This window comes from Labrus bergylta, chromosome 15 (assembly GCF_963930695.1).
Source record: "Labrus bergylta chromosome 15, fLabBer1.1, whole genome shotgun sequence".
Taxonomy (NCBI): domain Eukaryota; kingdom Metazoa; phylum Chordata; class Actinopteri; order Labriformes; family Labridae; genus Labrus; species Labrus bergylta.
The window spans coordinates 26,628,549-26,643,320 of record NC_089209.1 but is presented as its reverse complement, the minus strand read 5'-3'; the positions used below and the strand labels follow the sequence as shown (position 1 = coordinate 26,643,320).

General features: G+C 42.6%; 1 protein-coding gene across 10 annotated transcripts in view; it reads right to left on the bottom strand.

The window, feature by feature from the left end:
• Positions 1 to 822: 822 nt before the first annotated feature.
• enah (ENAH actin regulator) overlaps positions 823 to 14,772 on the bottom strand; it is a 128,405-nt gene continuing 114,455 nt past the window's right edge. For 8 of the 10 annotated variants that reach the window (XM_065963868.1, XM_065963867.1, XM_065963865.1 and 5 more), the window contains 8 exons: positions 14,279 to 14,421; positions 13,699 to 13,747; positions 10,248 to 10,299; positions 9,924 to 9,990; positions 8,383 to 8,430; positions 6,588 to 6,672; positions 5,745 to 5,802; positions 823 to 4,951 (listed from right to left, as the gene is read on the bottom strand). In XM_065963868.1, the coding sequence (XP_065819940.1) occupies positions 4,914 to 4,951; positions 5,745 to 5,802; positions 6,588 to 6,672; positions 8,383 to 8,430; positions 9,924 to 9,990; positions 10,248 to 10,299; positions 13,699 to 13,747; positions 14,279 to 14,421 (540 nt within the window). In that variant the 3' untranslated portion in view covers positions 823 to 4,913. The remainder of the gene's footprint in view (positions 4,952 to 5,744; positions 5,803 to 6,587; positions 6,673 to 8,382; positions 8,431 to 9,923; positions 9,991 to 10,247; positions 10,300 to 13,698; positions 13,748 to 14,278; positions 14,422 to 14,772) is intronic. The other 2 variants (XM_065963866.1, XM_065963876.1) reach the window with 1 other exon arrangement.

Genomic DNA, 14,772 nt, shown 5'->3' with positions numbered 1-14,772 from the left:
TTTTTAGGCACATCTATGTGCAAAAATTCAAAGTCCGCGGAAACGCAGCTTCTCCTACGTCCTCCTGTTAGCTGTAGCATCAGCTGCATGTAACGCTCGGTTCTAGCCCCCCTCGATAAAAATGTGTCAGTCCGACTTCATTGTCAGTGTGAGATCACTGATCTAAGCCCATTGGCTCATTGTGGCAAGCCCAGCAGCTCATGTTGAAATTTCCGAGACGCGTGCTGAGCAACTGACCAATAACGACAGAGCGGATCGGCAGACCAATCAGAGCAGACTTGGCCCATGTGGGGTCTAACAGTGTGGGCTCAGCAGAGTGTAGCTGACGGACTCAGAGCGTAGAGGGAGCAAGGAGGAGCAGTACATGAAAACAGACACTTTTTTAGGACTTTAGCTATTGTGAACGTACAAAAGTAGGTACATAGATTAAATATACGAACCCCAAAAAGGGCATATGGGCTCTTTAATGAAAGGGAAAGAAAAGGAAATAAGTGAAGAAGATAAATCTTATTGTCGTGCAGTCTGAATGTTTAGTAAGATTTATTAAACACTGAACAGTCGACTCAGTTTATCTAAATAATAAAAGATTAAAGGGAGCGTACGACTTCTAGTCACACTGAAGCTCTGCACTGGGCTACAATAAGACAACAATAAGTCTTTCAGTCCTTTACTCTCTAAGTTCCAACTATCTCTATCGAAAATCTTTTATTCCTTCAGCTATTGGCTTACGCTGGGTATAATGACTCCAGGTCAGGCAGGTGTGTGAACGTGTTGGCCTTCAGGGTTTAAGATCAGTCACTGCAGAAAGAAGAAGACCCGCTCTGCTCTTGTATTGCAATTTTTATTTAATCTGCTCAAACAAAACAATATGTTAGCATGTAAGAAAAGACTAATGAACATGAGAACAGTATGGTACAATGCAGATGATTAAAGAATATGTCTGGAACCCCGACCCATCCAACCTTCATCAGCCATCGTCACCTCTCCTTCACAATCCCATCAGTTCCCTCAGCAGAAAAAGAAAAACGGGTTTACAGACGAATATAAATGTTTCAACCAGCTGTCTTCTGATCACATGGAGAAGAAGACAGATCCTCAAGCATGTAAAGAAAACTCAAGATGCTCTCTGAGACGTTAAACATGAGGAAACACTGAACACTGCAGCCAGACGAGTCTGGACTTGCACACTTCAGGACCGTCTCTGAAGCCGTACAGACCTGTTCTCTCTTTAAAGACTAGATTGTATTTCAGAACTGTTAGATAAGAAACCTCACATCAGAATGGAAACAAAAATAACATATATGTAAAAAAAAAAAAAAGAAGAAAAGAAACAGGCGCTAAGATGTTTTCTTGGTGAGGAACAGTACCAAGGTCATTCCACGCTCCCTTTAAATCATCATGATCTCCAAAAAGAGGAAAGAGTGGAACAGAAACCAAACTACTGCTTGAGATCAGAACCACAGTCCTCAGATATTATTATTACTAGAGTTCTCTTTAGATCTTCAACACTTTAAATGCAACTTTGGAACAAGGCACAAACCACATAGCTTCACAGAAAGATCAACGTCTCTCCACCACAACCATTGTCTCGCCCTCACGTCCCAGATCTCTCCACTAAATGAAACAAACAGAAGAAAAGGCGACTTTGTTGAGAGGGGGCGTGTCGAGCAGGAGGGAGCGAGGATGAATCCTTTGGTGAGATAGCCGCACGTTTGTTTTTTTTAAAAGAGGCTCTTTAACGGCTGCAGTCAGAGCGTGTTGGATTACTCTGTGAGGGGAGGGGTTTTTTTGTCTTAAAGTGCAATCGATGATGCGCAGTGCACAAGCTTCCTGTCTGGGCGTTTGGCTTTAGAAAAAGGATGGATTAGGAGATGAAACCGTGATGTTAACACAAAACCAGAAAAGATATCAAAAAGCTTCAGACTCAAGCCGAAGGTTAACAGCGTCTGGATGTCTACGACCAACACGTCCATTTCATTGGATCGATTCCAAAGAAGAGGAGAAACTATTGGTGAGTATTTTCTCACATCAGTTAATAGTCATCATTTGTAGCAAAGCTATGATGTCCAAGCCCTTAAACACAGTGGAGTCGTACAACGTCCAACAGCCATCGACCACCATCCACTTAAAAACCCTCAGTCACTCCCCGTCTGGTTGTCCTCATTAGAGTTTAAAGAGTCAGACGATTGTTCCTACAGAATAAGATAAAGACTTATAGTAAAGTTAATCATCTCTTATGTTCCTCCATAGATGTGTAGTGGAGACTGATTTTACTCTTCTGGTTTGTTTTGGTTGGTGAGTTTCCTCTCAGCCAATGACAGTGCAGCAGGTGAGTAGAGTGGATATGAGTCAGGGATTGGACGCAAATCAAACCTGGCTCATACGACGGACGTGGACTTAGCAGCAAAGAAGAGAAAATATAATCATAGTGGGTCAAACATGAGGGGGAAACTTGTGTTGGTCTGCTTTTGGTGACAAACACCGACGGTTAACTTGTGCTAGCATGCGTTAGCTTGCAGCGTAGCCACAAGCAGTAAACGTCCTGCAGTGAGGGTGAGCTTATGGGAGCGATGAGCCCAGGAGGAGGGGCCGAGTTTGAATGTTGTGTTTTACAAACTGACTCCACCTTTAACTTCCACTCAGGGCTCATCGTTCAGGCTGGGTTGTAAATCGTCTTTGGTTCTGGAGAAGTTTTGTTTAGTCTGACATGTAATGACATCACGGGTAATCTCGGCTTTAAAAAAACCAACACCGAGATTTGATGAGGTGAACATTTATCAATCAAATAAAGATTCCATTGAGTTGGATGATTGAGAAATCAGATCTGAAGTCAGGAAATGTTCGCCTTGGGATTATTTTGACTTACAAAATGTGCCTGAAGTGAATCTTTATGGATGTGTTAGAAGGCCTATTTAAAAACTGGACTGCTCCTTTAATGGAGACATTAAGCTGAACTCCTTTTGTTCACTGAATTCAAACTGTAATGCACCACTTAAGATTCACGCCTCACACTCCTCTGCATGGTTTGATCAGCAGGTGGTTTTCAAACAGATGGTATGGTGTATGGCTGTTGGACAGTTGTGACGTTTGATTGTATTTGTGTCTCCTCAGGACATTATGGAGACGACATGAGTACAGAATTGTAAAACAGACTTTTTACCCGTTGCCTGGAGCAACAGTGTCATTATTTAAACAACATCCCCCCCCAGTCAGGTTGATTGTACTTTGAGCTTGAAGTGACACAGAAACAGCACCTCAATTAAACTACGTGTTCCTTTATCTAAGACGTCTGTCGGCTTAAATACACCTTTTCACTCTCAAAGTTGGACAGCGGCAGACGAAAGAAAAAAAGGCCAAAGAGTTAAAGTTGGAACCATCCTCACTAAGCACTGCAGAGAGAGTAAATGGCACAATCGTGTCCTTATATGGACACCAGTCTGCTATGTTGCAGATGTCCTGTGAACGTTTCACATAAATGCAGAAAAAAAAAATAAAGGATAAAAATACGGTTGTGAGTTTGAAAAGAAAATATCAAAAGTTAACTTCTCATGTGTTAACAGATTCTCTCTGGTACTCTTTCACCTTCATCTCCAGTTTGACATCACACCCGCACAGAGTTGGACAAAGAGACGGGGGCTGAGCAGGGTGGGTAGAGAGAGAGAGAGAGAGATGCTGGGTGTGAGTGAGGACTTAGATGCTACACTTATTGCTTACAAGAAAAAAACGTGTGACGGTTATAATGCGACTTCTTGGCAGACTTGTGACCCTCGACATGTAAAGAAAAACGAGCGTACATGCTTCAAATGTAGTACCTAAATATGACGCACATGACATCGAAAGGGAGAGAGAGAGAGAGAGAGAGAGAGAGAGTCAAATCAAAGTGTACTGGAAGGAAAAGTCACTTCTATCTACATTTCTGGCGGCGGTAGACGAGCATGACGGATGTTAGCTGATCAGCACTTTTAGTGAGTAGATAAACGTTTGGTAGAGAGCTACACTGGCTGCTTTCTGACACGCAGCCGCCCCCGCTCGTCTCGTCCACCTGTCACTCAACAGAGAAGACGGTCAAACCACTCCTCTGGTGATGATTCTACGGACGGACGAGAGAGCAGCCGGTGTAAAAACGATCCGGCCAGACGTTGTTGATAGATTTTTTTCTAAATAACTTTTTCTCTCTTTTGTACATTTTCAGGTTAAAATAGTATTTGAGGAAGACGAGCTTTACAGTGTCCTGCAGTGGTGGACCTCACCAGAGACTGACAGTCCCACATTCACACTCTCTAACACACGCGCACACACACACACACGCGCGCTACCCCTATGGCATTATGGGAAAAAAAGTTTGTATTTCCATCCCCTACTGTCTTCCTGTCTGCGTTCTCTCTTAACAAAAGGTGTTGGATAGTAAGTCACACGGGTCTTAGCATCGATGCTACTGTTCAGGTGGTTAGTATCACTGAAGAGTTCAATATTGTCGACTGTGTTTTGTTTTTTTCTTCTCGTTATTTTTTTAGGACAAAAAGAGAAAAATCATCTTTGCATAAAAGACACTCGCTTCTCTCTCAGACCGTGCGCTGTCGTCCAGGATGCGATGCCCTCGGCGAGAGGAGGGGTCTGCGGGGGGGAGGCAGCAGGAACAGGATTTTTGTAGAGTGGATTCTGAGTCACAGAGCAACACGCCTCCCACCCCGCCCCTCCCCCCCTCACCCACCCAATGTTGTTGCGTCCGATTCTGCTCTGCCCCAAAATGAAGTCCTCTCCCAGTATGAATCTGATCATTGTCATCATGGCCGTCTCAACTCCTTCCTTGATTGGATTGTTTCTCTCTGCTGTATTGTCTAGATTGGACCGTGGGGTTTTTTTCTTGCGGCTCACGTGGATGTAGATGTTCTGAGGAGGAGGTTCTGGATCCTCTACGCTGTGCTGGACTTGCCCAGCTCCTCCCTGATTGCTGAGGACACAAATAGGAAGTTATTTAGGACTTCTCAGCTGAAGAGGGTCATGACATATTTAAAGGGATGTGCAGTCTTTTGTATAGAAACACACCTTTGAGACTTTGTATTTACTGAAGGTCATTTCAAAGAATATACAACGTTTGCGAAACTAATCCTGAACACAGCTCGTGAGTTGCTGCTTTTAATCAAACATGGTGACGGGTAGAGTAGTTCATCATAAATACTTCTTTAACAGGGACAGGTGAAAAATTATTTCTCTTATTTTCAGAGAAAGGACAGTGGATAGAGTCAGACACCGGAGAGAGAGAGAGTGCAGATAATGACTGTGGGGTAGGATCCAGAGGTCAGATGGACCCCAGGCTGCCCGCTCTTGAGGACTTTGGTCTCTGATCCTATGTCTGACCAGCTCTGGAGCCAAGATTTATTTTTTGGCTTTTTGTGCCTTTAATGGAGAGATAGGAAAGTGTGTAGAGTCAGAAATCAGGGAGAGAGAGTGTGGGGAATGACATGTGAGAAAGGAGCCACAGGTGGGATACATACGAGCACTAACCGCGCACTAACCACTGAGCCACCAGCGCCCCCTCTGGAGGCAATTTAACACTAATAAAAGGGGTCAACCAGTAGGGTCAACATGGGGCAGAAAACCTCAACAGCCAGAGGATCAGAAACACTTTAAATAAACCCTAATGTCACGGCTAATGTTCCTAACATTGGACCCTTCAGGTTGTCTTACTGAACATAACTTGTGCTACGTTTCAGCGTCACATGAACATATAAGTAAATATTTACCATCGATGAGCTCTTCTTTTAGCTTCGACAGCTCCTTTCTCATCTCATCCAGAATATCCTGAAAAACACAACAAGTCAAAGTCATCTTTCCAAACATCAGACCTTTAGAGGAGAGAGAAACCGTGCCACCTGGCAGCTCGTGTTTCCACCTGCTGCTCTCCTCTGACTGAGTTACCTTTGGCTTTTGGACTTAGCCGTGTGCTGGACCTGCCAACTGGCAAAGGGAGGTCCCTTGTCTTCTTTACTAAGTAGCTAATCCCTGTGCGGGGAATCCCTCTGAGATTAGAGCCTGAAGTCTGACTTGTAGACAAACACACAGCAAGAGTGAGAACACTTATATTGAACTCCTGCAGACCAAAGTCCACGAGTGACAGATCATTGACGAGTATGAAGAAGAGTGTTGTTTCTGTCTCACTGTGACAGCGCTGTGTGCTGTAGTCATGGCGACAGATAGTGCACTGTACTTATCTAACAGGCTCATTCAGGGAGGTCAGAGGGAGGAGCGGCCTTATAGCAGGACGGCTCCCTGCACACTCTGACATGAACTCTAACAGTTATAAACTGTTTTAATATGCAGCTTATCTCTGGAGCAAAGGCTGGTATCATAAACAAGTAAATAACAGTACTTTATTACTTTGGTCTGTATTAGACAGGGCAGCTTGAGAGAGAGAGAGAGAGAGAGAGAGAGAGAGAGAGAGAGAGAGAGAGAGAGAGCAAATGGGGGCGAGAGAGTGGGAACGACACCAGTACTGGGATTGAAACCTGTGACCAGCTTCGATGAGAAAGTAAGGCACTTCACTTCCATGAGCAATAAATAAAACTACAATTTACGTGTCCCCTTACCTGTTTCAATCGATCATAGTCAACAGATTCTGTTGGCACACCGTTGGCACTTAAGGATGCAGTGGGTGTCGGAGTGGATTTGGGTCTGAAAGAGAGAGTTTCACTGAGTACAAAGGAAGAGAACGGGTCCAGGGTTAAGGAGGCGAGACATGTATGATTTCTAAGACTGAGATGTTCATGTCAGACAAGTGAAGGTCAGGTCTTCTTTCTAGACGTTTCTTTCTGTAGGCTGTACCTGCTAACAGACATTTAACCAACACTGTTAACATGAAAACTCAGCTGTTTATGTTCTGTTGCTGTTGTCTGATCATGGCCGATTACCTCCTAAAGTAATCCCCCATGATTTCCTCATTGAACATTTACAGCAGAAACACCCCGACCTTACAGGGTCGAATATGTTCATGTTCAGGAGAAGACTTTGATAGAATTTGGAGCTAATTAAAAACTGCAGCTTGAAAACAAATCTGTGTCATTGCATGCAAATCCTGGACACAGCTAGACATGCATGTCAACACACACAAAAGCAAACACACACACTCACAATCTATCAAACCTATTTAGGAAAATATTCCCATGAGGGAGGTCAGACCTCCTCAGGAGATCTGATGGTTGTGCATATCGTACTGTGTGATTATCATCTGTTTTTTTTTTTATCTTCCTCAATGAGAATTCTGATAGAGTGATAAAAGTGTAAAGTGATAGACCAAGAGGGTGTCAGCATTAAAAAGAAGTTGTATATTTAGGTTTCTCCAGAGCTCAGAGCTCTGCGTGAGAATCATTGGTGTGGAAATTTATAGCGCCGCCAATAACATTCAAGGGAGGAAGCAGGACAGGAAAAGGAAGTGAGAGAAAGGGAAATGAGCTCAGTATCAGCTGTGGCTTTCACTGTGGACGGGACATTTGTAATTAACAGAGTGTTGTCACTGCTCTTTCACCGCAGAGTGAAGAGATATGACAAACAGAAGGTCCATTCAGGCTCTTCTCTACTCCTGATTCTAATCTTTCACTTTTAATGGTTTATTGTTGGGCTTTTTGTTTTAGAGACAGGACAGTCGATAGAGGCAGAAACTGAGAGAGAGAGAGAGAGAGAGAGAGAGAGAGAGAAGAAAAGCAGCCACAGGTCGGATTTGAAACCGGTTCCCGCTTCGAGGACTTTAGCTTTTGTACATGGGACGCACACACTAACCACTACGCTACCAGCGCCCCATTTGATTTGACGATTTCTTTCATACCATAGAGGAGTTTACAGAACTGTAGAACACTGTTATGAGATTATGTGCTCCAACATTTCTTGGATGGTTCAGTGCTCCTTCTTTCTGTAAGCACACAGACTCCCTCACATCCACAGCAGGGCCTTATCTGCCAGTGCCTGCTGGATCTGCTTTGGCTCTCTAATGATAAAACTGTGCCAAGTCTGCTGTGCGCTGGGCGGACACTCGGTTTGAAGCGCGTGTGTCTGTGTGTGTGATAGGGTGGGGAGGGTGCAGTGAGTTAAGAGAGCAGCAGGCAGAGCAGCATGCATTGACAATTACTAGATTACATTAGAAGTCCTTCATACAGACAATGATTGGTTTAGAAAAAGCCACAGCATATTGTACCAAATGGCACACATCAACAGACACAGTGAGAGGCGGACAGAGCCCTGCAGGTTGGTGTATTTAGAAAAGAAAGACATACAAGCATTCAAAATAAAACCCTCCAACCAAACCACGTCCATCACAGCAAACCTCAAAGGAGATCGTTTAGAAGTAAAAACATTTGGCAAACTCTCCAGGGCCTTTTTTTTTCTCTCTACCTGTTGGAGGAATCTGCTCCAATTGGAGTTCTCCACGGAGACTCTCGTCTGTGTGAGCAGCAGAGACACTAACTTTACATATGACAACTTACTATCTGTGTGTGTGTGTGTGAACCCAGACTGGTTAGATCACTCAAGGTCAGGGCTATTCAGAACATCAACTCAGCTAAATGATTGCATGATTTAAAGGTCACATTTTATAGAAAATGCACTTCACCATGTGTCTCTAGTCTCTCTACAAACCCCCCAATGATGAGGAAAGTCCATCCTCTCTGTCTTCTGCCTGCTCCACTTTTCAGAAAATGTGTGCTCAAACAGGCCGTTTGGAGATTTTCCCCTCATGACATCACAAAGGGCAGTAACCCCTCCCCCAGGTGGGTGACACTCCCACAGCTAGGTGTTTGTTCTGCCCTCTGAGTCTGCCTTCTCACTGTAAACAATAGGACATGGAGCAAGAAAGCCTGAGTACACCCAAGCCCTTCCAGAGAGGGGGCGTGGTCAGACACAGCTCATTTACATATTTAAAGGTACAGACACAGAAACAGCCTGTTCTGAGCAGGGCTGAAATAGAGGGGTTTATAGACATGATCAAATACAGGATCAGAGTAGATTTAGAACAAGAAACTTCACACACATGTTTTGAGGAGCTCTGAGACTTATTTACACTGAAGAAGAGGAGGAGGATATGAGACCTTTAGGACTTAGCTCTGTATTTCTGTCACAATAGCTCTCCAAAGGAGTTATTACACTACCTCGATGTAACCCGCAAAATGTCACCCAACGTTTGCAGTGAAAGTTATTCATTCACACAACCTAAAAGGCTGGCAGGATCCAAAATCTGAAGCCTTCAATTGACATCTAATTTGATGCTATACCATTCTTCTCCATTCGCACACAGACACCTCAGCTTGAACTGGTCGTAAAGGCAACGTAAGCTTTAGTGATGTTAGCCAGCGCAGAACGGCCCCAGCAGTGCACCATGCTAAAGCTAAAGCTAGCTGATGCAAATGCTTTAATAAATTCCTCTGGCGTCTTTTACTAAGAAAGTGAAACTTAGTAGCTGATAGCCATTCAGATAAGAGACAAAAACGTTATGGTTAGATAAAATATGAACAATCAAAGTAAAGAAAGAAAGAAAATGTGGGATATGAAATGAATTTAAGTGCAATGATACTTCAAGGAGCAATATATACGATAACTACTGAATTAAATCTTTAAATAACCTTACTATAAGATCAGACATTAAGGAAACATGCTATGTTGAAGTGCTGGCTTCTCTGACAACAATGCAGCAGCCAGTATGTCCTCCTTCTAACTTTAGAAGTGGGCAAGAGAAGTGGTTCAGATAGAAGTGATTGTACCCGACCTAAAAAGCCTCTGCATGTTTCTAATAAGCTCCACGAGCAGAAACGTGCTCAAACTAGGATCAACATTGGAGATGCTCTCTACAATGTTTTGAATTTGGACTGCAGTACCCATTTTAGTTACATATTGCTCCTTTAAATAATGATGAGGTGAAAAAGTAAGAACATGTTAAATACCTTCCGATAACTGGAGATTTGCTACCGTTCATGGTGTTTGTTCTTTCCCAAGGCTTCCTGGGCATGTCTGGAGAAACAAACAAAAACACAGCAGACACATGAATTCCCCTCTCCTTACAGTTTGACATTCATTTCAGCTACTTACTCATTCTAAATACTCCTAAAATCATCAATCAAAAGTTAAACTCAATGCTGACTTGGGTCTTCTCCGCCTGTCTTAGGAAGATGCATATTAATTCCGGCTTGTTGTTTTTGAGGATGAGGATGATGATGTTTCTGCGAGGGTCTGCAGGCTTGGACTGTTAGGGTCCTTCTGACACTTACCTGGTGTGCTACAGGCTGACATTTTCGGAGTCGTGTTTATCTCGCCCTCCTCCTGTTGAGTGGACAGAAAAGGTCCAAAGGTCAAAGAAGGGTCACAATCAGAGGGTCAGAGATTTGACTTGTGTTGGTATTTAGGGAGGTTTTCTGGATGGATTAGACCACTGGATGTCTTAAGGCAGCAGCAGTTACTACACGGGAGTCACATTTCTCCCAAACAGCTTCTAACCCACACAGCTTTGTAAATAGTTTTTAGTTCAACATCACAAGCCTACGCTCAAAGGAAATCCTTCATATTCACTGAGTGCTGTGAAATATAAGAGGTCAAAGCTGTCACTCGTACACCGTCCGTTCAACCATACTTTTTGTGTTTGTTATGATGGAAACTTCTATCAATGCCACATAAAGTTAAATCACTTCTTTATGAGAGAAACTTCTAAATCTAACAACCTACAAAAATCCACCATGAATATAACATTGCACCTTGTTTATTAATGATTTTTATTGACATCAAGTCTGTAAGGAAAGTGGGGATTATGAGCCTGTTTGTCCTGCTTTGTGACCTTTCATATGAACCCACTGTGAAGAAGGTGTTGAGTTTGGTGATCATTCGACTCTCATCAACAGCTGCAGACGTCGTTGTTGATGAAGATGAATTAACTTAAATTATTAAGTGCTCTGACTCTGTGAACTTCCTTTCAGAACTTGTGTGTCCGATCCGACTTCTAGCACATCATTTGCACTTAAGATCTTTGCACATTGAGCCTGTTTTATCTCATCCAAAATTAACGCACATACAAAAAGATAATGTTTGCACACTGGCCCTGAAGCTTTCGGCCGTCATTATTTATTTGGAACAGGTTTAATTTTTTGCAAATATTTCTGATGCATCCCTTTGTGTGTGGTACTTTGAGTAAATTGGTGGTGTTCTTTTTAATATGTGGTTCTAGTATAGAAAGTTGCATATCAAACTGGACGACTGACATCCTGAAATACAGGTGAAACTCTCCTCTAGCTACAGGTGAAACTCTCCTCTACTGACAGGTGAAACTCTTCTCTAGCTACAGGTGAAACTCTAATCTAGCTACAGGTGAAACTCTCCTCTACTGACAGGTGAAACTCTTCTCTAGCTACAGGTGAAACTCTTCTCTAGCTACAGGTGAAACTCTAATCTAGCTACAGGTGAAACTCTCTAGCTACAGGTGAAACTCTCCTCTATTGACAGGTGAAACTCTCCTCTATCTACAGGTGAAACTCTTCTCTAGCTACAGGTGAAACTCTTCTTTAGCTACAGGTGAAACTCTCCTCTATTGACAGGTGAAACTCTCCTCTATCTACAGGTGAAACTCTTCTCTAGCTACAGGTGAAACTCTCCTCTATTGACAGGTGAAACTCTTCTCTAGCTACAGGTGAAACTCTAATCTAGCTACAGGTGAAACTCTCCTCTACTGACAGGTGAAACTCTTCTCTAGCTACAGGTGAAACTCTAATCTAGCTACAGGTGAAACTCTCCTCTACTGACAGGTGAAACTCTTCTCTAGCTACAGGTGAAACTCTTCTCTAGCTACAGGTGAAACTCTAATCTAGCTACAGGTGAAACTCTCTAGCTACAGGTGAAACTCTCCTCTATTGACAGGTGAAACTCTCCTCTATCTACAGGTGAAACTCTTCTCTAGCTACAGGTGAAACTCTTCTTTAGCTACAGGTGAAACTCTCCTCTATTGACAGGTGAAACTCTCCTCTATCTACAGGTGAAACTCTTCTCTAGCTACAGGTGAAACTCTCCTCTATTGACAGGTGAAACTCTTCTCTAGCTACAGGTGAAACTCTAATCTAGCTACAGGTGAAACTCTCCTCTACTGACAGGTGAAACTCTTCTCTAGCTACAGGTGAAACTCTTCTCTAGCTACAGGTGAAACTCTAATCTAGCTACAGGTGAAACTCTCTAGCTACAGGTGAAACTCTTCTCTAGCTACAGGTGAAACTCTAATCTAGCTACAGGTGAAACTCTCCTCTATCTACAGGTGAAACTCTCCTCTAGCTACAGGTGAAACTCTCCTCTATCTACAGGTGAAACTCTTCTCTAGCTACAGGTGAAACTCTTCTCTAGCTACAGGTGAAACTCTCCTCTATTGACAGGTGAAACTCTTCTCTAGCTACAGGTGAAACTCTCTTCTATTGACAGGTGAAACTCTTCTCTAGCTACAGGTGAAACTCTTCTCTAGCTACAGGTGAAACTCTCTTCTATTGACAGGTGAAACTCTTCTCTAGCTACAGGTGAAACTCTCCTCTAGCTACAGGTGAAACTCTTCTCTAGCTACAGGTGAAACTCTCCTCTATCTAAAGGTGAAACTTTCCTCTATTGACAGGTGAAACTCTTCTCTAGCTACAGGTGAAACTCTCCTCTATCTAAAGGTGAAACTCTTCTCTAGCTACAGGTGAAACTCTTCTCTAGCTACAGGTGAAACTCTCCTCTATCTACAGGTGAAACTCTCCTCTATCTACAGGTGAAACTCTTCTCTAGCTACAGGTGAAACTCTTCTCTAGCTACAGGTGAAACTCTTCTCTAGCTACAGGTGAAACTCTCCTCTATTGACTGGTGAAACTCTTCTCTACTGACAGGTGAAACTCTTCTCTATCTAAAGGTGAAACTCTCCTCTATCCACAGGTGAAACTCTCCTTTATCAACAGGTATAACTCTCTGGTCATGTTTTAATGAGGACTGACAGACCCTGTTAGTTTGAGTGAAAGAACCACTAAATCATCTTCACTGCTTTTCACTCTGCGTTGTGAGTAAGCTAGACATTTTGTCTCATACTGCAAATTTCCCCAATATAAAGAAATTAAACTCATCAGACTCAGTGTGCAAGGTGTTGGTGTGTGACGTTTCTTTTCTTTGGATTACGGATCCAATAAACACATCCGAAAAGTGTGCAAAGACCTTATATTACGTTGTTGTGTTGTACATGCTCTCCGATGTTTGTTGCTTTGAATAAATATGTTTGCTTAATGAATTGAAGAAATGTAGTTTTATTGATTTAAAAACTAGAGAATAAAACTGAATGGTTCAAGAAAGTTGTAATGTTTTTAGCAAATGACAGGAGCAACAGGAAAGTGATTTTACTAAAACAAAATAAACAACGATGAAATATGAAATAAAGCAATTACGAGATCCTTACTGAGGCTTGATTTCAGTGCAGTGCAGATATGTTTGTGAGCCTTTGTAAAAGTAATGATTACAGATTGAGATGTGTAACATGATATACGCACTAAGCTGCAGCCTATCACACAGATAATACACAGACAGATAAAGGAGTTGATTCAGACAGGAATGTAGTGACTGTGGTACACAAAGTTTGGACAAACAGAGAAGCCATTGTGACGACTATGTATTGAACATCATGCAGATTTCACTGACATGCCAGAAGACTGAGAGGCTCTGATGAAAACTTACTGATCTCTGGTCGGGTTCAGGTGAGGAGCCCTTCTCTGCAATTCTTCTTCTGTAACACATGAAGACCAGGCATGCTTACATGATGAATTATGTCACACTCATATCATCTGACACAGTTTCAACGGTTTGTTTCTGACCCAAAGGTTTTGACTTTACTACATGCATGGAGTCATTCATTCAAAGTTATCAAGTCAGCAGACCTCTTAGGTACACTGATGTCAAATGTCTTATGCTTTCTGTTTTTTCATGAATTGTTTCCCCTGGTAGCTTCATATCAAGGTTTCCAATATATCAGGCAGATGTTGTAACTCATTGATAAAAAGAACAAGTGACAGCTGTTCTTAACACTGAACTTTTCTTTTTAGGAAACTTTGCAAATACAAATAATGGCAGTAAAAATGTATTTGAATTCCCACAAAAAAAAAGTTGGATCCGAAATATATGGACATAAAAATGTCACCACAAAGTGAAGTAAAGATATAAAATAATAAAAATGAGGACCGATACATGGCATGGTTAGTGAAGGGGGACCTAGTTTGAGATATTGTTAAGCCAACAATAACATTTGATGCAACTCTACCTCCTGGCCAATAGGGCACTCATCTCCTCCATAAGCCCGCCTCCTCCGGGAAGAGGGCCGTTTCCTCTCGCTTCTGATTTTGCCCCCGAGGCCCCCGCAGCCCCCAACATGGCTGCTGCCAGAGCCGCCCCTGCATCGTCACTCTGAGGGGATTACAGGAAAATTGATGTGATGCATAAAGGAGTGATCTATGTTCTGTACAATCAAAATGATGAATGAGCTTTTCTAAGAGTTTAACAAGGATTGAAACATGTATTCTGTGTTTGTTGTTATTTAGAAAAAACATTTATTTATTTTGTATCCATGATGGTTGTTCTATTAAACACGTGTAGATATGTAGTGTAGTGAGAGGCTGTCAGTGTTACGAGTAAGCCTCCCTCGAGTCTGAGATGAGATGTGACAGATGGACGCTGCGTGTGTGCGGTCATCCATGAACTTGAAGTGTGTGTGTGTGTGGGTGTGACTGTATGAAGATAATGTGTGAGGATTAAATG